This window comes from Falco biarmicus, chromosome Z (assembly GCF_023638135.1).
Source record: "Falco biarmicus isolate bFalBia1 chromosome Z, bFalBia1.pri, whole genome shotgun sequence".
Classification (NCBI taxonomy): Eukaryota; Metazoa; Chordata; class Aves; order Falconiformes; family Falconidae; genus Falco; species Falco biarmicus.
In genome coordinates, this window is record NC_079311.1 from 61113835 (window position 1) to 61140307 (window position 26473).

The 26473-nt window shown below is 41.1% G+C and overlaps 1 protein-coding gene across 1 annotated transcript; it reads right to left on the minus strand.

The window, feature by feature from the left end:
• Positions 1–730: 730 nt before the first annotated feature.
• Positions 731–26473, minus strand: SLC30A5 (solute carrier family 30 member 5). Its single transcript, XM_056324768.1, has 16 exons — positions 26270–26473; positions 25926–26048; positions 22204–22270; positions 20780–20865; positions 18911–18998; positions 17055–17142; positions 13889–13965; positions 12509–12679; positions 11596–11884; positions 11020–11228; positions 9803–9960; positions 9068–9197; positions 7356–7581; positions 5720–5946; positions 3915–4043; positions 731–3168 (listed from the first exon to the last, which is right to left on the minus strand). Exons 1-16 carry the CDS (start codon positions 26341–26343, stop codon positions 2998–3000), a joined length of 2313 nt encoding a protein of 770 aa, XP_056180743.1. The 5' UTR covers positions 26344–26473; the 3' UTR covers positions 731–2997.

Sequence of the window (26473 nt, forward strand, 5' to 3'; positions counted from 1 at the left end):
ATGGCTCAGTGTCATCTGCCACATCTACATCAAGCGAGGCATCAAGCTGATTTAAACCCGTTCGCCGCGCCTCCGCCTCCGCCCCCCCATTGGCTGCCGACGGCCCGGCCCCGCCCCTGGAGCTCGGTGAGGGGGCGGGGCACGGCCGCGCCGCGCCGGGCCGGGGAACCGGCAGGGGGCGGAACAGCCGGGGTGGGGGAACCGGCGGGGGGGCGCCCAGCCGTGCGCGCCGCTGGGCCCGCTGCGGGGTCTTGCGCCTGCGGGGCCCTTCCCCCCCGCGCAGCGCTGTCTGCCGCAAACCCCGGTGGAGGAGAAGCCGCGCGTCCCCAGCCGTGCGGAGCGACCCCGTGCTCAGTCCCTGTGCCGGCGGCGCGGGGCCTGTGCGAGGGCAGCCCCCCGCCCCACGGCGTCCCGGCAGCTGCGGGGAGCCTCGGGGGCAGCACAGGCACGAAGCACTGACCCACCCCCCCCGGTGGCGACCGGGGCCGTGCGGACGCGCCGGCAGCAGCGCGGCGAAGGCACGTTGGGCGGCGAGCGGCCGGCACCGCGGGGGGGGCAGCGCCCAGCGGGGCCGTTCCCGCAGCCCATTGTCAAGCTGCCCCCTCTGACCAGCTCCTGCGCAACCCGCTGGAGCTGAGCCCAGAGGCGTTTCATACAGGCTTTTTCTTAATGTACTTTCCCCTTCACATCCCAACTGATTTTTTGACCAGAAAAGTCAAGATGCACTACGTAAAACGTTACTGAAAAACACATTTATTTTTTCCTCATTATATACATACATTGCTTGCTGCTGGATGTATGATACAGTTCATCATTCATTAAAATGAACCATGCAGTTCATTTTCAATGTTTCTGAAAGTGTTTTGTTGCAACTGTCTGTCTATAACGGAGTGACTACACTAACCCCCTGCCAGAGTATTTTATTAAAATATAAATCAATTGGCCTACACCTGCGATTTGAAACCTGCCCTTACAGCAGGGTTCCAATAGACCTTGCAGGGGGGAAGGCCAAACTCTTCTTTGGGGGATCACGTCCAGATACTGGCTCTTGTTAAACAAATTAAAGGTAGATGTTTATTGCTGTTGTCTTCCTGTCTCGGTAGCCAGGAAAAAAACACCTTTCACGTGTGTTGGGTACACAGAAAGCTGCTGAATGCATGTTAAGATGCAGGTTTACACTTGCCTGTGAAGTATCCAGGTACGGGCTGATCTTCACTGCTGCGATCATCTAACATGGTCCCAGCCACCTTAATTTGTTTTGGGTCCTGTTGCCACCAGCTGAAGTAATAAATTGGCATTTGCTCAGAGAAAAGCTGTGGCAAGCATGAAGGTTTTTCAATGATGTTAAGCTAACTTGATTTGAAAAGGAAAGAATTCCCCCCCTTTTCACCTACCTATCATACCTATTATGGGGGGCTAATGCTTGGTTTGGTGAAATGCTGTCAGCTCCAGTACTACCACCTCAAACACAAGTGGTGCATGTAAATATTAACTGAAGCTTTTTGTCCAAGAACGGTTTCCAAAACCGTAAGATCACCCTGCTTATAGGCTGTGTCTAATTGGAGCACTGTTATTCAGTGACCTGAGCCTTCTGGAGAAGGCAAGGTGAGAAAACCACTGAAGTGCCACAAATCGGAAGAAAACAGGATCAAGCTTTGAGAATTCTACTGGTTCTGCAGTGCTATCTCAAGAAATGAGGGACTGTGATTTGTGCCATCATCAATGTAAAAGCAATGTGACTTTTATTATGAGAAACGTACTCATTCTTGCTAACTAAGAACTGATTTGCTGAATTCCAAGGGAAATAAAATTTAAGTGCTTCAGACAAAAAGAAAAGGGGGCACAGGGAGACTGTAAACAGATGTAAGGATAAACACTTCTGAGGAGTTATGACCCTGTTAACAGGTTTTCACTGAAGACTGAGATTTCTTTTCTTTGCAGTATTAAGACCCCAACATGCGCAATTCCTTCTTAAACACACTCTTCTTTCCAGTCAAAAAGTGTCAGTTCACAGTTTGTTTCAGCAACTTGGCAAGTCCCAGACTACTGTCACAGTTCAGCGTTCTAAACCAGGACTGCTTCCTTGGGGAATACACAAAGGTATAGCTGGCTACAGTACGCTGCAACTGTGTTAGGGTATTATGAAAAAAGTCAAGTAAATGACAGAGTAACGTATCTTGAATAGGTGAAGTTTAGCAAGTGCTATGATGCTGATTAATTAAGCTTCAAACTATTGCATTTACAGTTAATAATACAAAAAGTACAAAAAAATTATCTTACAGAGTTGTTTTTTTGATCCTGAGTATTCCCAGGAAACAGAAAAGTGTCTGAAATATTTTCCCCTCCCAATTTCTGTTAAACTGTGGATTTCTCTCCTTAAAAAAATAATTTGATATAAATTTAAAATGGTAACATCTATTTGCTCTGATGCATTAAGTTTAGAAATCAGATTTGTATGCTTAGACATAATATAAAAACTGTATATTTCTATTATCTAACAGTGTGCAAAACCCATGACTTCATGTTGGTTTTTACTCCCCATAATAAAGGTGTACCTTTTTTTCATTTAATGAGTCTTCGAGCTATGTTTGAAAGAAAAATAATTTTCAGTTGATTATATTTGCATTTCAATATAAATTATTTCCATTCCCACTGCTAACATGACATTATAATGATGATGTTCCATACTTAAAGTATGGAATATAGCTGTGCTCATCCACAAGTTGCAAGACTTCTGTTTAATAAACACCAAGCACAGTACTTCAGATTTCAGTTATTTTCACATGTACATCAAATTAGTCCATCTTATTTCCTATATAAAAACATCCTGATGCAATTTTAATAAAGATAGTATGCTTAAAAATTTCAAATATATAGTACATTTGTTTCTGTACATGTAATTTCATGTACATGCATAAAAACATGCAAGATTTCCTGACAAAAATACAATCCTACAGCTTCACAATTTACACCTTCTTTGGCAAGCACAACTTTGTATCACATGATGTAAGTACCATCTTTGTAGTATTTCATGGATTCTAGTTGCTGAGCCATTGCAAGGACATCCTGAAATCCTGTACTGAGTCCTGACATGTGCTGAAAATAAGCTTCCTTCTCCACCTGGACAGTTAGGTTGTTTACACCAGCATCTTTGAGAATTGCTGTAACCTGCACAGAACAGTATGGTTAACATTAGTGTTACACTTTATATGCATCTCCCAGTAACTTGCAGTATCCTGGCTCTGAAATACTTCAGATTGACAAAAATATCATCATAAAGAATTCAGTTTTCTGGAAAGCAAAGACTAGCTTCAGAGGGTACGTACGGCTTTGCAACTTCTGTAAGCCGCAGAACTTTTTGTTCTGCAAGCCTTTGCAACTTAGGAAGAAGTCATCTTTTAAAAAAGGGAAAAATTTTGTTTTAAAGAAAACAAAAAACCCAGGCAGACACATACTAGTAAGTCAGTTATAAACCCACAATTAGCATCCAGATATCCCCACTGTTTTGCAGCATGAAAGCAACGTCCGTCTTCTCAGACCAGATGCAGCGACGCTTGCAACAGTGAGAAAAAAAAATCACATGCTTTTTTTGTTGTTTTGGTTTTGCAGGTGTTTTAGAGTTCCAAGCTAGCAGGCAAGGGAATGTACAGCATTAAAGATCAGCTCTGAGACCTTAACTAATAGTTACAAAAAAAAAATAAATCATGAACAGCAGCTTCAGATTCAGCCTATGACTGACAAAGGGCTAAAGAATAAGACATTAAAACATTAATTGTGGAGGCTGCAGACAGGCTTGGCTGCAGTGAGCATGACATAGTGGAGTTTAGAATTTTGGCCCCTTAAAGGACCCACCTGGAGGAATCCCATGGGTTAGGACTATTCTGTGATGAGGGTTTAAAAACCTTGCATCTTACCTGCTGTACAATTCTCTGTTCCATCACATCAGATACCACTTGCACATGTATGGTACCTGCCACAACACTTGCAGAGTGACACCAAAAATGAGGATCTCTGTAGGATATGACCCCCTCTATTTTCTGAATCTGTAAAGAAATTACATTAGCAACAGTTACTTTAAGAACACATTTTAAACTTGTGTATGTACATGGATAATGGTGGCAAATATTTCCCAGTGAAACAAAGCTGTATAGCAAAGCAACTTTCCAGCTGACCTGTATTCAGAAATACGTAGTATTGAAAGGTCATCTTGCTACTACTGGCAAAGACAAGAAGCTAAAAGTCAAGCTAAATGAAAAAACCCAGCAGAATGCCATGCTAAATAGGATGTGAAAAAACTGATTCAGTGTACAAATCAGAGTAACATCAACAGTCAGGACAACCAAAAAGCTGGCTGGGCATTTAATTATTTCTGGGTCATCTGTTGCTGTACTATTCAGGATTAGCAGCTGTTTAGTTATCATAGCTGGACTTAATTTATCATTTTTTTTTTAAACTGATCTTTGCACTGGATCTGGCTGGGATGGATTTAACTTTCTTCACAACAGCCCGTATGGTGCTGCATTTTGAATTGGTGCCTAAACCAGTTTTGACAACACACCAGTGTGTTGGCCGTTGCTGAACAGTGCTTGGGCACCATCAAGGCTTTCTCTTTTTGCACTCCACTCTGCACCTGCCCCGGTGAGTGGGCTGGGGTGGGCAAGAAGTGGGGAGGGGAAACAGCTGGGACAGCCGACCCAAGCTGGCCAGAGGGATATTGCGAGCCATGTGACACCATGCTCAGCAGTAAAAGCGGGGGAGGGGGGGAAATTTGGGCTTCCAGGGTGGCTCTAGGGACTTGTCTGGGTATTGGTCTGCATGGAAGGCAGTGAATGATTTCCATTGCATTGCTTGTTTGTTTGGGTTTTTCCTCTTTCCTTCACCTGTTAAACTGCCTTTATATTGCCCCCAGATTTTTCTTGGTTTTGTTCTTCCTTTTCTCTTCCCTGTCCCACTGGCAGTGGTAGTTGTAAAGGGGGAAGCAAGCACCTGGGTGTATGGATGCTTGGCTGCTGGCTGGGGTCAACCTACAGCAAGCACATTGTTTTACTGTGATGTTATTCTTTCTCATGCAGACGAGAACACTTCTCCCTCTCTACTAACTGACAGGACACCATCAGGATAGTCTTCCTTGCTGCCTCTAGTTGATGGCATCCTCAGAGAACATGTTACTAGTTCTTTGACAGAGAGGAGTTCTCCACACTGAGGCCTGCACTACAGATTTGGGCAGGAACTCCAAGTAAGCCAACAGTGAAGACTAAGTACAGCCTCAATGTACATACCACACTGCAGCAGACAGGAAGAGAATGGACTAGAATGAAAAAGTAATTAGAACAAACATCTCACCTGCTGTGAACCATTGTGCCCTTTATGATATGGAGAAATAAGAAAACCTGCAATTTTACAGTCTCAAGATACAATCCTGTAGCCTGAACCGTGCACATCAAGTTTAACGAGGCCACAGCTTTGGGGAATTGCTATGTAACTTTCTTAGTACTTCCCATGCTGTTACCACGCATATCTGAAATCATGAACTACCCATAAAAGCAAAGAACAGTAATCCTGTGATGTCTCTGCAAAATACATTTACAACAACTTGAGACATGAAGTGGTCTAAGACAATGGAAGCTGTCAGACTTATCTACTTGAGTTTAGTCATTATTAAGAACAGTTATAGCTTTGTATGTTTGTATATGAAAACATTTAGAATTGTAGTTCTGACCTTTTCTAAAGCAGCATGCAGATCTTTCTCCTGTTCTGGAGGTATCCTCAACAAAAGCACTTGACAGGCATCTTTCAATAGTGGGATAACACTAAGAAAAATCAATGTAGCAATAAAAAGAGAGCAGAGTGGATCAGCTATGAGCCATCCAAATTGCTGAATGAATATCGTGGATACGATAACACCAACACTGCCGAGAGTGTCTGCTAACACATGCAGAAACACACCTGGAAACAAAATCAATGGAGTGATTAAGCTGAAAAGTTCTGTTTAAAATGTATGTGTATGTTCCACAGCAGAAACATAGTAAGCTTTATTAAATTTGGTAAATACCCTTCAAGCTAAACAGAGGCAACTATTTTTTTTTTGTCTGACCTGTGCAAAATTAAATAAAACATTTAGCTTTTCTAATATTTAATTACAGATCAATGAAATAAAACATTTTTACTCTACAGTGCAATGATCTAGGCAGGCATTTGCAGATTAAACCAAACGTGAATAGTCTTTAAATTGTTAGTAGGATTTGTACTGTATAGCATAATCATTTAAACTGTATAGAGGGACTGACTGATCCTTAACAGAGGATAAAATGATCAGTGTAAATGCACTGGCCTGCTAATGCGGACAGATATTAATGTAGCACTTGGTTTTTGTATGCCAGCTCTGCTCCCATTTCACAAGAAGATTGTCTATCTGCTACTGCTAGGCATTTTATACTTTATACTGCTTTAATGGTGGGTAGCATTCTTAATGTACATTGAATGGGCACAGAAAAATAATTGCTAACCATTTGCAAGATTAGTGCTAGTCAAGCGTCAGGATTTGAAAGAATACTGAAATAGCTAAGAGTATAGGCAGATTTCACAAAAATGCCAGACTGCTGAATTAGAACATAACCAATGAAATATGAGACTATTTGCTAAAATGTTTATGTTCTGACAAGCTTACATAAAAAAATCATTCTTTTGTACATTTTTTTTTTCATAAGCCAGGCAGTTGGTAAATAACTACTTTGTAACTACTAGGAAAAAATTCTAAGCAGCAGCTAAGCTGAAATTTTTTATATATTGCCCTTCTCAGTTAGCTTCTGATTTTACACTTGTAAAAGAAAGTTTCTTCTTTATCACCTTGTCTTCTGAATCACAGATAGAAACATATTCTAGATGACTGGTTTGAATTTGTTCTTCTGCTTCTTACCCCCTCCCCCAGTTGTTTTTGTAAGCAGCTGTCACACGATACCTAGAAGTGTGCTACTAACTTTATAGATAAGAGACCTTGTACTTTCATTTACAGATAGGACTTAGAAACAGGGACTTTCAGCTTATTCAATAAGGGTTACAATGACTGATTATAAATGCTAGTGAAGACTGTTTATTAATGCTTTTTATTGGTCCTTAGATATAATCTACGTCTAAGAAAGCCATGCAAAGAACCATTTCAGGTAATGTTTCTTCAAGTTAAACTCATTAATGAAGAAACAGTTTGAGAAATTAATGTACATCATATCAAATGGCTGCCAGATCACTTCTGGAAAGAGACTTCAAGAATGATGCATAGTACTGGGTCTGATTCTGAAAATCTTCAAAGTCTGCCAGAAATCACATGTATCATTTACAATTCAACCATCTCTACTTGCCTCTCATGTTGGTATTCATGCCTCCTGCAGAAGACCCGTGGGAATGTCCATGGCTGTGCCCATGGTCACTGTGGGAATGGACGTGCCCGTGGCTGTGGCTGTGCCCATGGTGAGAATGGCTGTGATCATGTAAGTGACAACCTCCCCGAGAAGCCCCATGGGAGTGCGCATGGCTGAAGGCACAGATACCAACAAGGTTTACAATCAGCCCTCCAACAGAGACTGGCTGTGAGAGGGAAAAAAGTTTTTAACTTCACTACATCCTCCCAGATGTTCAAGTTTATTTTCTAGAACACGGTAAACAGAAACAGTGTGCACCCAATCAAGGAGAACTGTGAAAACATTAACATCAACAGAAGGATTATTCTAATGTGAATTCCTCATCATATTCCTTTCAGTATACAAGCTGATTTCAAAGGAATTTTCTTCCTGTCTCAAAAAAAGCCAATTCTCACCAATCTTCCCCAAAAAACCACTGAATAATGACCACCAAAATGCAAAACCTAGTATCCACTAATCAGGACAAGATAGCAAAATGAGTTTTAAGAAGGGGTGATTGATTTTATTTACTTCCAAAACCACATAAAGTGTTTTGAATACAACCTTTGCTTTGCTTTCATTGGCAAAATTAAAATTGTATATTGTATCTAAGACACATGCACTTCACTAATACTGTAGTTAACTGAAGACAGCAGCTAGTGCTTTACTGGTTGAGCTGTGCTTTTTATCGGTCTGCCTATTCTTCTACTCTTTTGAAAAACTAGCAAAGCTAGTAGAATTAAAGAGTAATTTCAGCTAATAAAGGAGTTAAGCAATTCCTTCTTAGGTGTTATGACACCTTTCCTTGGCTACATAGTCTGTGCTCATGTAGAGGGGTTAACCCCTCCCACCCCCAAGAAACAAAATCCGTAGTGAAAATGGAGCAAATATTGAAGATTAAGAAGAAGAAAAAAAATCATGCCTCAGTTCCATCAATACACATTTTTAATTGTGTCTACATAAAAATCTTTCTCTTTTTACTGGAGAGCAGGAGAGCACAAATTGGCAGGCGGGGTGAACAAGTGAAGCTGGAACTGTGACAAATTAATAGGCTTGGATTTGCAGAATCCCATAATATAAAATATTTAATTTGATGAAAATAAACTATTGCATTTGGAACAAAGGGATGGAAACTTGAAATTTTAAGTAGGGAGCCCCTGAAGAAGCTGTGGAATGTAAGGACACAGAGGTGTAGTTACTATTAGCTATGCACAGCTTCATGATTGCTCATGCTATATTGTTATGAATATCAACTCAGCATATTGTTACGAATTCTGGCTGAGTTTTGAGGCTTCTCAGAGACTAATATAAAATCTTTTCTGTAACAATTTACATTGGTCATATGACATAACAGCAGAACAAAATTTAGCCTTGTGCAGATTATTTCCTTAGTATCTTTCACTGTAGAAAGATCACGACCTAAAAAGATTACAGCTTTAACATCTTAGAAAAAAAAATTATTTAGCTGTTACAATTACATAATACTCACCCCTATATACTTTCATATTTTAAAACTAGATGTATTTTGGATTTTAAAATTAGAATATGTTAAAAAGTCAAAGCATATTTTAGACCTCTTGAGTATGCAACTTCTCCCTCCTTAACTTTTTCAAGATGAACGTAAATGAACCATTAACTGCCAAGGAACATTCAAACAGAACGACAAAACTTACAGTTAACATGTTGGTATCTATGTCTGGAGGATCCACCAGTCTGGCCACTGATTCCATGAAGACAAAGAAAGCAATTACCATCAGAAAAAGGCCATTAATAAATCCAGAGAGAATTTCTACACGTCCATACCTGAAAGCAAACATATGTACTTTTGAGAGTGAAGAACAGGTACTCTGAACAAATTTCAAAGTTATAATAAATAAAGCTGTAGCATTTAATACAGCATTAAGATTGCTTCGATTTGTTTCTTTAATGGCACAAAATCATGCTTTTTTCATGGGTTATTTATTTCTGACCAAGAAAGCTAGTTTACAGCTGTCCTAATACCAAGAATTTAAAGCTATATTAATGTACTTTTATATATACTGTACATTCAGGGCTTCAAACTGCTAAACTGCTATGCAATTTAAGCATACAAATTTTCATTATGTCAGCAGAATGGAAACATATGAACACTGAATTTCAACATTTTTTTTTACATATATTCATATATAGAATGAGGTGATTTCTAAATAATATTCATAGTGATACAGTTTTAACTGTAGATATAAACTTTTTCGCAGGAGTAAGAGGGGAATAGTATGAACACAAAAGGAACAGAAGAGACATAGCAAAAAACCCACAAGAAGCATGCACCATTAAAACATCCCAAACACATCTTTATAGCAGGGCATTTTGAAAACAAGCAAGTAGAGTAATTTCCAGACAGTCCTTAAAGAACCTAATATACATACCCATAGGAAAATATACGAGTTGCTTTCCACCTTGTCATCAGAGCTGCAAAAAGCCCCATCACTAACGCAGAACAATCAAAAAGCATATGAAATCCATCAGAAATAAGACCAAGGCTATTGGTCCATACTCCATAAAAAAGTTCCACAAAAGTGAAAGCCTAAAATGAAAGAAAATTTTAATCTTGCTTCAAAGATTAACTTGTAATTTAATGCCTTGGTAGCTAGCAGGAAACTCTTTTCACAGGACACTTGACCATTTTCAAAAGTATTGTTCAAAGTATTTCTAGACCATTTTCTCTCTCCTACAGTGAACAAAAGTGATACATTCCAAGTTTATGAAAAGACATTTTTGAACCTACCCTCCCAAAAGGCTTAGACCTAAGAAAACAACCCTCTACAGGAGTCAATTTAAGTTCTCATTTAGAATTTTAAACTAACATTGTACAGACAAAGTTTTAAGCATTGTCATTAAACACTGTAACAACTCACGTTTAAAAGCAATGCTGTCTATACACCTGTTCTGTAAAAATTTTCTTTACCAATATAGTTCACTGTTTAAACCTTAGGAATTAGTTTTGAGAAGGGTAAACAAGGAAACATTTTTAATACATACATTTTCCCTGTAAGATTTACTATTATTAACTAGTCTGCCTGTGAACTTTCTTTCTTGTCTTTCATATTCCACAATGGAATTCCTTAAAGTTATCCAAGTTTCTCCCCGTTTTCTTGGATAATTGCCAAAGAACAGAGAACTTTGCAAATGAGGTTCTATCAGTCTTGCTTACTGCCTCACCTTTTCCTATTTGAGAAAGAGAGAAGCTAGAAATAAAACCAGCCTACTCCAAAATGTCACTAGTAAATCCCACGCTTACTATTTTGTTGTCCCCATCCTTGAAGGCCTTACCAGTTTCAGCTTACCTGCTCGTAACATTCAGACACCTCAATCTTAAGCATACGACCATACAAGTACTTACTGGTATAACAGTTACACATAGAACCAGTGCTACCACTGTGACAACAAATCAAAGTAATCTGCCACCTACTGCGAGATTAGCATAAGAATCTTCTATTTTAACATTCCATCTAATGAAACTACTCTATCAAGGCCCACTTTAAAGACAATTGAACATGGGAAACCTTTAAAGAATAACTCTTCTTACTGTACTATGTATATACTACTCTGATTTGGTTTGAAAAAAAACCAACCACGCACTTACCAGATTTAGGCACAAGAAATAGAAGATCTGCCTAGAATCATACTCTTCAAGGATTTGTTTCAGTGACTCCTTAATAAACCGGGGTAATGACTGAGAGCTCTGCTGTAATGCATCACCCATGAAGTTATAGAGAGGAGTGCCTTCAGGGGAATAGCCAATAAGGGTACCCTTCTGCCCTTTCCTGGAGGGGTAGGACAGGATATTTGCAGCTGCAAGGAAAGTATTGAAGTTTCAGTTGCTGTTTCTAAGCTTCACAGCTATTTTATAATGTGTTTTATCAACAATCAAAGCTTACATGAAATCTGCAGGCAGCAAAGTGATTGTCAACTTCATCTTGAGGTTTATAATTAGGTTTCATTGCTATGTAAGATTAGATCATCACTTCCACAACAGAAAAGATGTATTGCATTCTTTTTTTTGTAGACAGACAGTAAAGGAGCACAAAGTTACAGGCCTCTTTTATTCAGAAGAAACTATAAAAGCTCATCCAAAAGAATTCTGCACATACCCATTTTCTGATTGGCTTCCCAGTCACATGGACAACAGATTTATTAAAAGGTAAGTAAGAATACGTACATAAGATGAAGAAGACAGCACTCACTACCACCCCTCCAGAAAGAACGTGCTCTGTGCTTTCATGGTGTGGTGGCTTGTTCATAGCTCGAAGCTGGTCTGTTATTGGATGAGTCCAAAAGTTGCCAAAAAGCAGTGCACTAATGAAAATAAGAAAGGATCCGTATCGAGCACATGTGGAAGCTTCCATCTTGACAGAGCATATGGACTCCACGTAGAAATCCAGGATCACAACAAAAAAGATGACTGTTACAAAAGGCATGATGAGAGAAGACCAAGACTCTACTTTGCTCTGCAACAAAGAATACATTTCAAACAGGACTGTTCACCATTAGATGTGATTGTATATACAGCATTAAATCTAGGTCACTTTCATTACAAATGTTTTCAGCAATCCATCAAAACATAAATTATTTTATACTTTCAGTGTATCACACAAACTCAACATTCCAGCTATGGAAAGAGGCACATAGCTAATATGCACTGCAGAAGCTTATTTTAAATACTTTAATGTGCTTAAAAGCAACACCATATGCAACACCATGTTAGCAATGGTCTGCTCTCCCTAAGCACGCAGGCATAACCAACATGTCTTTAAATTACAGTAATCTACTCCTCAGGATAAAAGAGCCCTGCATTTATTGTCATTAATACTTGTGCAATGTTACTATATGAATCCAGGATATAATACCTGAGGCAGAAAGATGAAACAAAGTTATTACACAAAAGAGGAAATCAAGGTATCACACAGATAAACATAAAAATATAAGAGGGAAAATTTCAAACAGAGCTTACTACAAAAATGATGGTAACTTTAGGAATTTTAAAGATATTTTAGAGGAAAGATTTAAAATAAATTGTACTTGACAAGCAGAAGCATTACAAAAAAATATATTTTTTGTACTTGCTATCTTACCTCCGTTGTCAGAGAGAGGACAATGACCCATGGGCACAACAAAACGACAGAAACAAGATGAGACAAAGCTTGAAGACGCTTGGCTCCACCTACATCTACAGATAGTTTTCGGGAAGCGATGTGAAAACCAACCTTACAGCACAATGCCACTACAAGAAGCAATACTCCGCCCTGGAAACATGGAGGGATCCCATTAGCATTTCTTAGGATTCAAATATCTCACTCCAAACAAAGTGACGCTGACATGAAAGAAGATTAATATGCTTTCCTTAACTTACCAATGAAAGCCAAGGACAGGGTCATTTCCTGTAATTGCTACTCAAAAACAGTAACACAGCATACATAGTTATACCTCAGCACTATACACAACACCCTAATAAGACTTGAAGTTTAAAACTCTCAATAGTGTTAATTGACATACAACAGCAGTGAACTGGTAGTGAACAGCATACGAGGAAAAAGAAAAATTACACAGAATTTGATTTCCTATCTTCCATTATTAAAAAGCTGTTGAAAGCATACGTAAATCACAAAAGTACCATGTCACCTGGGTTTCTAAGCTTTTGAAAACCTTTCCATCACTTACCTTTAATTGCACCGTATCATAGTGCTTCATAGTATTTTCTTCCCTTCACAACTGTTCCATAAATGAATCACAAGATACACACATAGCACCTCATCTCCCTTATATCACACTTGTTTTGAGCACAGTTAACCAGTCTCCCTAACATTTAATTTATTTTTATATTGACACTTTCTCAGCTGCTCTGTATTTTTTTTCCGTCATAGTCTGCAATGCAGCCACTTGGCACAAGACTAAGCTAACCAAACAACTCAATTAGCCAGGTCAATTCCATACGGTAAGATTTTGATACTCAGTTGTTACTCATGCCACCAGTTATAATGTGACTATACTACTGAGCAGAAGTATCAGAATCTGTGCCTCCAGATACAAGTGTCTAAAGAATAAGGATGCAGATTCCAGATACAAGGAAAGACTGGGGAAAGATAAAGAAGCAGCAAGAAAACACAGGCCAAAAAAGTGAGCAAGAAACAGCATGTATGCAAAGCATTACGAACATCCAGAACACTGATGACGGAATATTTCATGGTAATTTTAATGAGACTTTTTAGGTTATACATTACAGCAAAACCCGTATCAGCTATATAAGCTGAATATTGTATGGTTTGGCTTGCTGTATTGAAGCTGCTCATACTCAATCAGGATGTAAAAATTACAGTGCTAGTTCAGTTCCCATATGGGGTGGGGATGTTTAACTTTCCTGTTTTCATCTAGGCTTGGATTAGGTGTGAGCTGGTAAAATTCTTACCTACAAAACTTAAGAGAAATATTAACCTACTAAAATACAAGTTATTTACCTTGTGATCTGCAACACCCAGGAAAGCAATGATTGTATACAGAACATGGGTAAGAGCACTATCATGATGACCTTCAGCTAAATAAAAAAAATATTAAGGAACAGTTTTATTTTACAATTTTGTTTTTAAAACCAAAGAGCAGGTAGAGATAGCAGAAGACCACAGAAAGCAGATGTAAGCAAACTGAACTGTAAGGTTTGTCATCTCCTTAAAATTTAGGAAGGATAAAAATATTTCCTTAGAAATTAAACAGTTACAAATATTGGGGGAAAAAAACCTCAAGTATTTTGAAATAACAGAACATTGTCACTGTTAAATACTGCACAGCAGTCATGATACAGGATTTAAGTTAATTGAAAAATATACTCAACAGCATTAAAAATCAGATCAAGTTTCACTAAAAGCACTAAACCAGTGAGGTGTCTAAAATATGATCTGTATTTTTCCAATTTCTAAATATTTAAACTTTAGAAAACAAAAAGTAATTGACAAGCACAACGTAGCAAATACTAAAAACCTGACAGGTTTTGGGAAGCCTACCAAAGCACACTTTAACAATGAATTTACTCACTGAAAACTCTGGATTGATTGATACTATTCCTGAATATACCATTTGCACTTGTAATTCCATTTTTCATCCTTCCTTGAGAAAATTTACTTTCACCTTGTTTGTTTCTACTGCCCATCCTTAGATGTACCACCTTTTGCCAGTGTACTTCACTATGATGGGATGATGTGTTGAAAACTTCAACACTTCCAGTTTACTCCATGGCTCTGAAAGCATGTTAGCCAGCTTCCATTTGCGGCTTTAAGTCCATTGTTAGAACTACTGCAGGCTACTTCACGTCACTTTTCAATACAGCAGCTGAACTGAGATTACCACATTTACATAAGCACAAAACAATCTTCAAGCCACCCCCCATGATATTTGAGAAGTCATGGCAGTCAGGTGAAGTCCTGGCAACTGGAAAAAGGGAAATACAGCACTCATTTTTCAAAAGGCTAGAAACGAGGACCCTGAGAACTACTGACCTGTCAGCCTCACCTCTGTGCCTGGGAAGATCATGGAACAGATCCTCCTGGAAGCTATGCTGAAGCACATGGAGGACAGGGAAGGGATCTGAGATAGGCAGCATGGCTTCATTGAGAGCAAGTCCTGCCTGACCAACCTAGTGGCCTCCCATGATGGAGTGACTACTTCAGTGGACCAGGGAAGAGCTATGGACATCATCTACCTGGACTTTTGTAAGGCCTTTCACTGTCTCCCACAACATCCTTCCCTCTAAACTAGAGAGATGGATTTGATGGACTGTTTGGTGGATAAGGAACTAGCTGGATGGCCACAGCCAGAAAGTAGTGGTCAGCGCTCCATGTCTGGATGGAGCTCAGTGACAACTGGTGTCTGTCAGGGGTCTGTACTGGGACCAACAGTGTTTAGTATCTTCCTCAATGACAGACAGTGGAATTGAGCGCACCCTCAGCAAATCTGCAGATGACACTAAGCCGAGTGGTGCGGCTGAGGTGCCTGAGGGATGGATGCCATTCAAGACCTGGATAAGCTTGAGAAGTGGGCCCATGTAAACATCAGGAGGTTCAACAGAGACAAGTGCAAGGTCCTGCACCAGGGTTGGGGCAGCCCCCAGGATCAATACAGGTTGGGGGATGAAGGGATTGAGAACAGCCCTGAGGAGAGGCACTTGGGGGTACTGGTGGATGAAAAGCTGGACATGAGCTGACAATGTGTGCTCACAGGCCAGAAAGCCAACTGTACCCTGGCTTGCATCAAAAGAACCATGGCCAGCAGGTTGAGGGAGGTCATTCTGCCCCTCTACTCCACTCTCACGAGACCCCACCTGCAGTAATTTTCCTGGTTTCAGCTGGGATAGTTAATTTTCTTAGTAGCTGCTGCAGTGCTGTTTTGGATTTGGTGTGAGAACAATGTTGGTACCACACTGATGGTTGTTGCTAGGTAATGTTTATAATAAGTCAAGGACTTTTTGGTTTCTCGGGCCTTGCCAGAGAGAGGGCTGGAGCGTCATCAGTCATTGGAGGGGACACAGCCAGGACAGCTGACCTGAACTAGCCAAAGAAGTGTTCCATAACATGCAGTGGTGGCTTATTGCAGGAGGGGGCCTGGAAATCAGGACCATAAAGTGGCAATCAGTTAGCTGAGGGGAATGTGCTCGAGCTTGTCTAGACAACAATTAACATGATACAGAGCACAGGGGAGTGGGGGAGGGATGGCGCCAAGGAAAGGTAACACCTTGCTGTTAATTGATGGTAGTTAACCACCAATCGGGGATTGCCTAGTATGCAAGGCTTAGCTTCAAGAACCAATCTGTTTAGAACGCGCAGCTTCTGAAAGTGTATATAAACTCGTGCTGCTGTACAATAAATTGACATTTGCTTGCATCAAGCTGTGTCCGTCTCTTCATTCGCCACAGCTTATAAGAAAGATGGGGACAGATTTCTTGGCAGGGCCTGTTGTGACAGGACAAGGCGTAATGGTTTTAAACTAAAAGAGGGTAGATTCAGACTAGATATAAGGAAGAAATCTTTTACGATAAGGTTGGTGAAACCCTGAACAGGCTGTCCAGAGAGGTGGTAGGTGCCCCATCCCTGGAAACATTCAGGGTCATGTTGGATGGGGCTCTGAGCAACGTGATCTAGTTGATGTCCCTGCTCATTGTAGGGGGGTTGAACTACATGAACTTTAAAGATCCCTTCCAACCCAAACCATTCTGTGTTCTGTGATTCTATGACTTCCTGGATGTATGGAAAGGACTGCCAGCCAGGCTGTCAACAGTTTACTGCACACACTTACGCTACAGCCATTATATCTAGCATTTCTAAAAAACCAGGGAGAGCCGATCAAAAAAGCTTCTAGCAATCCTAAGTGGTCTGATACGTGCAAATGAGCAAGGAGCCTTTAATTACAACTTAAAATCTACAGCTGAGTTCTAAGTTATCAAAGTAAGTAATGCCATTCATTCAGCTCTAAGTATCAGTATTTAGATGTAAAGGTAAAATCTTACGCTATAATATCCTTGAAAGCTAAGATTCCTATCAAGAAAAATGCAAGCCTGTATAATTCAGTGCACTCACTTTCACATTCTCTCTGCTCCAGATACAGGCACTTGCCCATACACACAACAAGAAAGGATACGATGTTCTGCTATTTTAGCCATGAGGTCATCATTATCAAAAAGTAGCAAGCAGATGACAGCTATGATGAAAAATGCAGCACCTCTTGTCTGTAAGAAGAAAAAGAAACCAACAACAAAACCACATCCCAAATATTTTTATAATGTGCTTTAACAGATTAATATAAAAAATACAGGAAATTAGTCCCTTCCCTCTCTCTTTCTTGATCGATGCAAGCATACTTTAGTTCATACTTCAGTTCAGTAAGAAAAACATGAAAAACCCACCATTTTTTTTTTTTAAAGTGACTGTAACAATATAATTTTATATTTGTTCTGGTTTTCAGATTTACCACAGAACTCAGAGCAAATCACCACTGTAGCAAGCTAGATGCCTGTATCTTATGAACTTCAGGTATGATTGCTTCCTTCTTCATGGTGTTTCTGCCTGCCAGAATGCACAGCTACTTAAGCCTGATCACTTCCTATTTTGTAGCATCAAGGAGCTATAAAGCAGATCTAGTGGACAAACTGTAGAATTTTGTCTTAGGGGAAGTAAAGGCTAAAGCACTGTGCAAAGGCTCTGAGAAAGCAAAGCTCTGAAGTCCTTCTCTGGGGAAGGGACAGAGGTAGCTATGAAATCCCAGCTTTCACCACCCTGACTTGTAACACTGCAATTTTCGTATTCATCTTGGCAAAACCCTGAGCTCTACAGATAAAAAAATACTACAACAGTTCATTTTCCTAAGCCAAATACAGCTATGACATTCTTGTTTCAGAAAGTCAGCTGACTTCTTTTTGCCACAGTTCATAAAGCTGAAATATTCAGAGGACAGGGTTATTGCTTCTTTGTTTCTACTGCCTTAGATATGCAGCTTAATTGTCAAGCCTGGTCCTCTAAGATAGATTGACAAAGAGCCTCTCTGAAGCTCTAAATCTACTCTTTGGGTGGTTGGCTGGAGAAAAATTTTTTGTTCCACATGAAACGCTTCATGCTGGATGCCCTAAGCATCTCAGTTTGAGGGCGGTTAGTGTAGAGTGTCAGAGCAGATGACTGTGCTATTCACTTTATGGCCAGCCTTTTTAAAAGTGACTGGGGGACTCCAGCAGCATTTATGAGACAGAAATTTAAAAAAAGCTCCCAGTCTGAGGCAACACCAAAGCCTGACTTCCTCTTACACAGCAAGTACTCTAGCCTCAGGTATGTGACATCATAAGATACCTTTCTCCAACTATCACTGCTTTCGAGTGAAAGTAGCCAAGACTTCAAGGTGCTGGGATGAGCTCACTCCATTCAGGGTTGATACAGCACACAGCTGGAGAGAACCTTGCGAAATTTTTGTAATGCAACTCAGACAAAAGGCATAGACCTCTGCTTAAGTGACAGACTGGGCCCAAGTATTCAGCACATATAGGCTCATGCAGACATTAAAGTACTTAGAGAACTTTCTGGCAGAAAAAACAAAGTATGTGAAAACCTATAGACACTGAAGAGGCTAGGCAAGGATCTGGAGACTGTATTGCTAGACTTCAGTGTCTGAAGGCCAGTGCCACTACACATTTGTATGTGCTTTTGTCAGTTTGAACTGAAAACCTCATTACAAAGAATGCTGACGTGCAAAAATAATTCTCAAGGTTCTTTTCCACCTAGAAACAGAAAACCTCTCAGGTACTTGACATGGATCTCCAACAGGTTCACCCACTGTTTTGCTTTCAATGTCATCTTTATTATTTCAGGTAGTAAATCTTACAATTTCACCACTAATTAAACTAAAAAATCCCACAGTTTCTATGAACATTGTTTGTTTCAGGTAAAGAAGTACTTGAATTTCTAGCATTCGGTATTTTTTGCATTTGATAAACCAACATTTTTAAATACCTTTGCTGGTCCTCCACCTGAGTTTGTGAATAAGACACTAAGGAGTGATAGCACAACCACATCACTGTGCTCAAACAGCAACAATGTCCTATAAAAAATGAAATAAAACACTTACATCCACTTACAAGGAGTTTATCTCACAAGCTTGATGTACACTATTTCACCTAAAATTCAATGACACAGCAGTTAAAGACATCCTGTCATTTCAACAAATTTAAACAATTCAAAAGGATAAATGCGAATCTATTTGCCTTTACCAGTAATAGATCTAGATGTGGACAGCTAGACATATCACAAACTAAGAACTTCCTAACTCAAGGAGCAGATTAAAATTACTCATTTATAGATTACTTTCTTATATTTTCTTCTTATAACACAAGATAATGACTTGCTCAAGATAGAATTATTATTCCCACTACAATACCTCCTCTAACCCAAAGTTTCTGGCTCCCAGAAAAAAGAGAGGTCGTGTGCTGTTCTATTACATTGTGTTTATTGAGGTGTTGATGGTCTAATAGTTTATAAAACCTCAGAACCTCTTAATTACTGAAAACAAGAAATTCTAACTTGCACACTAATCTGCTTCAGATGACAAAGGCAGACTAATAAGCTATACTGACAGCTTTTCAGAGCAGAACATGAAAGTAATAATCACTGTCACATTTACCAAATGCTTCTGCTGTTCTCCACATAGAAATATAGCCTGTTAGGGCCCATGCTACTGGTTCTGTTTGGGAAGACTGCAAGCATCCAGAAAGGCACTACAGTATTAAAAGTCCTATTAATCTCAGGTGTGCCTTCTCCTGTGTATAGAAGATAAAATTTCAACTTCATAAAATGCATCATTTAAGGCTTTACCTTCCTCTCTCTAATGAAAGATGCTTTCTAATACATCAACTGTATGTTGATGTTGCTGTCTAATGTTATTCTTTATAATTACTTAGTACTGCTAACAAACCACGCAAGACAGGCTGAGAGAACTGGGGTTGTTCAGCCTGAAGAAGAGAAGGCTCCCTGGAGACCTTATAGCAGCTGTCCAGTTCCTAAAGGGGGCTGCTTATAAGAAAGATGGGGACAGACATTTTGGTAGGACCTGCAGCGACAGGACAAGGGGTAATGGTTTTAAACTAAAATAAGGTAGATTTAGATTAGATATTAGGAAGACATTCCTCACTGTGAGAGTGAACAGGCTGCGCAGAGAAGCTGTGGATGCCCCATCCCTGGAAGTGTTCAAGGCCAGGTTGGATGTGGCTTTGAACAACCTGGTCTAGTGGAAGGTGTCCCTGCCCATGCAGGAGGGTTGGAACTAGATGATCTTTAAGGTCCCTTCCAATCCAAACCATTCTGTGATTTTGTGAAGTGATTCTTCTCCCAGTATATGCCCTAATGCTACCCAAGTCCAACACAGCACATGTGTACAAGTGCCCTACAACAAATGCAGAGATTGAGTCTAGTCACCTGGCATAGGAATACAAACTGCCAACACTAGTTGTCAAGTCATGGACTTCAACCCTTAAATAAACAGTTGGGGTTGCATTAATGAGTCTAGGGAAATGATGAAAACTATAGCCAGAAAAACAGCGATCTTGTTGTATCACTCACATCAATAGTTTAAGCACTGTCAAGAATTTCACTGGTATCTTGTCAAAGAATGCATGAAGAAAATTACAAGTTCTGCAGAAAATTACATGTAGTTTTTCCCAAGCACAACAGTGTTCACAGGAAAGAGCATAAAGATTCATCTAAAATTTCAAAAAAATAAGACAAGGGGCTGACGGACAGAAAACAAAAAAAAAAGAATAAGACAGGGAAAGATCACAAAATTAGCTTAAATAGAGAGAAAATTCTTTACAGTAAATACATAATTACCTCAGTGGTCCACAAAGAGTAAGGCCAAAAAACCACAAGAGTGAAATGATACATCCCACAACAGCATGCTTAAAAATTTTGATCCACTACAAAAGAAAGGTATTTCATTATTATTTCTCCACAGTTTCAAAATAAATGCCCCATTATTAGCATTATTAGCACAGTAGCTGTAGAAATATAAAGGAAACATATGCTCTGCAGTGTCTGCAAAATTCAGAGTATGATTATCTTCTTACCTACTTTGCCAGGCAACAAAGGGTTTTTTGGACATATTATGAAACAGAATTAATTACTTCTTTTCTACCACAGTACTAGATTCTATAGTATAATCTGAGATCTCCTTAACAAAAAAACTGGACAAAAAGGCTGAAAAAAATTAAGTCTATTTACCTGTCAAAGATGCTGTTTATTTTGTAATCTATTGCATATATCTGATAAACACATACAGAGCTAGATAAAACATTCAAGATACAGAGACTAAGACCCTAGGTCTACAAGTATTTATGCACATGTTAAATTCTTTCTTCAGGAAGCAGGTTGTAATTCAGCTATTCAATACATTATTAACTTCTAATGCAAGTTTTTGAAGAGAAGTAATTTTGGAAACACGTTAAACAAGACAAAGTGCCTATGACAAACATTACATCTAAAAAATCCCCAATTTAAAAAATTTTAGCAATAGTGAAACTGTAACTGGACAGATTCTTCTGAACAAAAATCAAAGATCCAATTTGTTCCTGTCCACACTTTAAAATTCTGCCATATGTATCTAAACACAAAAGCAGTTGACATTTGGAACACTTCTCAGGCTATCCTCCAGACTGTCTCTACTTGGCATATGCACTGTTAACACCGTGCATGAATGAAGTTTTTGCATAGTTACATACAACCAAGATAAATACAAAGCAGGTGAAGAAAATTTATTTCATACAAAATAGCAGGTCCCAACCTGGCCCTGCTCTTAACTTCTCAGGGTACTGGGAACTCAAGATGGGTTTGAAGAGCAGTTACACTAGCTCCTCAACACAACACAACACAACACACCATACAGAAACCACTCTTTTTGCTTGGGGGACAGGACTGGAGGACTTTGACATTTTGCCAGTCCAGAATTAGACCTTCCGAACTGGCGAAATCGGCTAAGTAGACTTCAGCTCTTTTTGAAAATTCAATCCTCAAAAGACATGTTTGTATGGAGCCAAGGACCAAACTTTTCACAACACTGTCAAAAGGAGCTAACAAAACCTACAAATGCTGGTTGTTTTTTACAGTGCACTAGACACAAAGTTAGTTACACACTTCTAGAAACTGCAACCACATCTTCAAGTGGATTAAACTTTGTTCCACTTTTACTCTTGGCAAAAGCCACGTTGTCAAAACTATCTACAAAGCTTATCAAATCACTATTACATATGTCAACTCACCTGACGCTTAGTTACCACTTTTCCAGAAGAAAATGGTTTTTGAAACAAAACCATAAAAAATGCGGACCTGTTAAAAGGAGAAAGTTTTCTCTATTAGTACATAAACAGCTTTTTATTCAAGCCTGCTCTAAACAACTAGGTCTCTCCTACTAAGCTCAGTTTACAAAATAGCTTCCTCTGCATTTTTCTTAAAAACACACTGACCAGAGTCACTGGTTTTATTTTCCCTGCTACATTACACGTCAGATACCAGTACAAAGATGATGAAAAGTGAACTTTAGTTCTTGTCAACTTTAATGCAAGTTCTCCAGAGAATGGCTAATTGAGAAGTCTACCCGTGATTTACAAAAATCAAAATAACTGACCTTAGTTTTGGGGAGAAATAATACTATGCTTTTTATTAGCAAGATACATACACCCAAAGGCTTATTCACATATGGAATGCTAAACACAGCCTTGTTAGAAATGGTAAGAAAGAAACAGCACGCGTTTTCCTCAACTGGGATCAAGAGTAAATGATGGGAAAAAGAAAAAGACTATGGTGCTTCAGAATACGCATGTGAAAAGCTCAGAAATGTGAAAAATTTGAAATAAAAGGAAAAAATGAGGTTCCAAATGTACCAACTCTGCCAAGTTTATTACAGAAATGCTCTTCCACATCAGTGCCTGACAAGATCATAGAATGATTTAGGGTGGACAAGATCTTTGAGATCATCAAATTGAACCATTAACCCAGGATTGCCAAGTCCATCACGAAACCATGTCCTTAAGCACTGCATCTGCATATTTTTTGAACACCTCCAGAAATGGTGATTCTACCATCCATTGCGTCAACAGCCCTTCCGTGAAGAAATCTTTCCTAATATCCAATCTAAACCTCCCCTGGCTTAACTTGAGGCTGTTTACTCTTGTCCTGTTGCTTGTTACCTGGGAGAAGACACCTACTCCCACCTGCCCACAACCTCCTTTCAGGTAGTTGTAGAGAGAAGATTTTCTGTGGGATTTTGCCCCAACCCCCAGTTCTTTTGCTGTGATGGTACCACGACCATCTTCATCAAATAGGTAAAAAGCTTCCTTGAATTCAGCAACCTGTTCTTCAGTCAGCTGATCAGCCATTGCGTGGTGGCTGCACAAACTGCATGATCATAAGCTGTGGTGGCTGTTCTAACATGGAGCAGATCCTCCTGGAAACTATGGAAAATATGCTAAGGCACATGATAAATAAGAAGGTGACTGGTGACAGCCAGCATGGCTTCACTAAGGGCAAATCATGCCTGACAAATCTGGTGGCCTTCTATGATGTGGTCACAGTCTTAACGGACAAGGGAAGAGCGACTGATGTCATCTACCTGGACTTCTGCAAAGCTTTTGACACATCCCACATGACATCCCTGTCTCTAAACTGGAGACATGGATCTGATGGATGGATGACTAGGTGGATGAGGAAGTGGCTGGATGGCTGCGCTCAAGGAGTTGTGGTCAATAACTTGATGTCCAAGTCAAGACCAGTGGTGAGTGGTGCTCCTCAGGGGTTGGCACTGTTTAACATCTTTGTCAGTGACACTGGCAGTGGGATCAGGTGCACCCTCAGCAGGTTAGCTGATCACATCAAGCTATGCAGTGAGGTTGACAGGCTGGAGGGAAAGGATGACATCCAGAGAGACCTTGACAGGTTGAGAGGCAAACCTCATGAAGTTCAACAATGCCGAGTGCAAGGTCCTGCACTTGTGTTGGGGCAATCCCAAGCACAAATACGGGCTAGGTTGGGAATGGATTGAGTGCAGCCCTGAGGAGGACAAGAAGCTCAACATGACCTGACAATGTGTGCTTGCAACCCAGAAAGCCTAGGATACCTAGGCTGCATCAAAAGAAGCATGGCCAGCAGGTCGAGGGAGGCGATTCTCTCTCTCTGCTCTGCTCTGGTGAAACCCCACCTGGAATAGTGCATCCAGCTGTGGGGCCCCCAAAATAAGGACATGAACCTGTTGGAGCAAGTCCAGAGGAAGGGCACAAGGATGATCAGAGGGCTGGAGCAGCTCTCCTATGAAAACAGGCTGAGAGTTGGGATTGCTCAGCCTGGAGAAGCAGACTCCGAGGAGACCTTGTAGCAGCTGTCCAGTTCCTGAAGTGGGCCTGCAAGAAAGCTGGAGAGGGACTTCTGACAAGGGCATGTAGCAACAGGACAAGGGGGAATGTATTTAAACCAAAAGAGGGTGGATTTAGGTTAGATATTAGGAAGACACTCCTTACTGTGAGGGTGGTGAAGCAGCCTGGGAACAGGCTGCCCAGAGAAGCTGTGGATGCCCCATCCCTGGCAGTGTTCAAGGCCAGGTTGGATGTGGGTTTGAGCCACCTGGTCTCATGGAAGGTGTCCCTGCCCACGGCAGGGTCTTGGAATGCGATGACCTTTAAGGTTCCTTCCAATCCAAACCATTCTATGATTCTATTATCAGGTAAACATGAAGCACGATTGTGTCTGCAAAGGATGCTTCTGTGTATTTGCTGTTAGTTCCTAAACTTCAGCTCTCAATCAGGCAAAAACAGCAGTTGAAGCTCCCAAGAACTATACGAATACAAATTATAAGCAAGCAAGCTTGTCTTCTATACCCTTCTTAAGAAAATGTGGACATGTCCAAGTTTCCCACGATCAGTACTGTCGCAATACGACTAGTTTTGAAGTAGCAGAAACACTGAAGTTTCCTAATGGTAAAGAGGCCTTAAAGAAGAGACGTGGATAGACTACAGAGCTGGGCAATCACTACAGTATGAAATTTTAAAAAGAGCAAGTGCCAGATTCTCCACTTGGGATGTGGTAATCCTGGCTATACATACACACTGAGGGACAGGAGGCTGGAGAGCAGCCCCACAGAAAGAGCTGGGCGTTTGGGTTGATGGCAAGTTGAGTATGAGTCATCAGTGTGTCCTGGCAGCCAGAAGGGCCAACCATGTCCTGGCGTGCATGAAGCACAGCACGGCCAACCAGTCCAGGGAGGTGACTGTCCCACTTTACACTGCACTGCTGCAGCCCCATGTCAAGTACTGTGTGCAGTTGTTGGTGCTTCAATGCAAGGACATTAGACTGTTGACAGTGTGTTCACAGAAGGGTGACCAAGATGGTGAAAGGTCTCAAGGGCAAAACTTAGAAGTGGCTGTGGTCACCCGGCTTGCTCAGCTTGGAGAGGGCTGAAGGGTGGCCTCATCACAGCCTGCAACTTCCTCGAGGCGTGCTGCCGAGGGGGAGGTGCCGGTTTCCTTGCTGGTGACCAGTGATAGGACATAAGGAGATGGAATGAAACTGCAAGGGGAAGTTCAGACTGGACATGAGGAAAAGGTTGTTCACTGAGATGCTGGTCAGTCACTGGGACAGGCTGCCCAGGGAAATGATACTGGCACCAAGCCTGTCACAGTTCAAGGAGCATCTAGACAATGTTCTTAGCCGTACAGTTTAGTTTCAGGTAGTCCTGCAAGGAGCAGGGAGTTGGACTTCATTATCCTTATGGGTCCTTTCTAACTTATTATATAATTCTGAAATTACAGTGACTAGAGATATGGGTGAAAACTTATATGAATAGAGTATTTCCTTGATCCACTGCTATGCTTTCTCCTCTTTAATTAACTGATAATAACATAATGGACGGTATAAACTTGATGCTGACAAATAACACTGTAGACAAAGCAAGCTGTAACGGCGGTGGACAAGGCTTCACCCCCTGCACACTCACCCCAGCTGCACTATAAAAATAAACTGCACAAGGTGCACCGCTTTCAGAAGGTCGTAAGACTCGAAGAGGCCCACGGCTTTCAAAAACTTGGCGAAGCACAGCAGCACGATGTAGCGAGTCAGCCTGTAAGAGAAGAGTGCAGCCTGCACCTCCGGCCACGCAGGGCCGCCGCCCGCCCCGCCCGCGCCTCACGCCGCTGAGGCCGCCGGCTCCCACCGCCCCCGGCGGGCCGAAGGGCGACGGCCGCTGCCCCCCGGCCCAGCGGGAGAGGCGGCCACGGGTAGCGCCCGCCGAAGGGGCCCGCCTCACCCAGCGACGAACCGTTCCCTCCCCGCCGCCGTTACCGGGCGCTGGGTACATCCACAGGCCCCAGGAGGCCGCCGCCAGCCAAGGCCTGCCCGCTGTACTTCTCCTCCATGCCGGGGCGAGGGAGCGGCACGGCCCCGCACTCCTGCGGGGGAAGGGGTGCGAGCGCTCCGGCGCGGCGCGGCACGGCCCGCCTCCCCCGCAGCGAGGCAGCGCCTTCCCCGCGGCCCGGCGGCCGCCGC

What these genes read in the sequence shown, in the direction of transcription:
- SLC30A5 (XM_056324768.1), bottom strand. Translation starts at nt 26,343, where the DNA reads ATGGAGGAGAAGTACAGCGGGCAGGCCTTGGCTGGCGGCGGCCTCCTG. An exon ending in AAGTGGTAACTAAGCGTCAG is followed by an intron (nt 20,866 to 22,203) that starts GTGAGTTGACAT and finishes TTTCTTTTGTAG; the next exon opens with TGGATCAAAATTTTTAAGCA. An exon ending in TGCTGTCTTCTTCATCTTAT is followed by an intron (nt 11,229 to 11,595) that starts GTACGTATTCTT and finishes CTTTCCTTGCAG; the next exon opens with CTGCAAATATCCTGTCCTAC.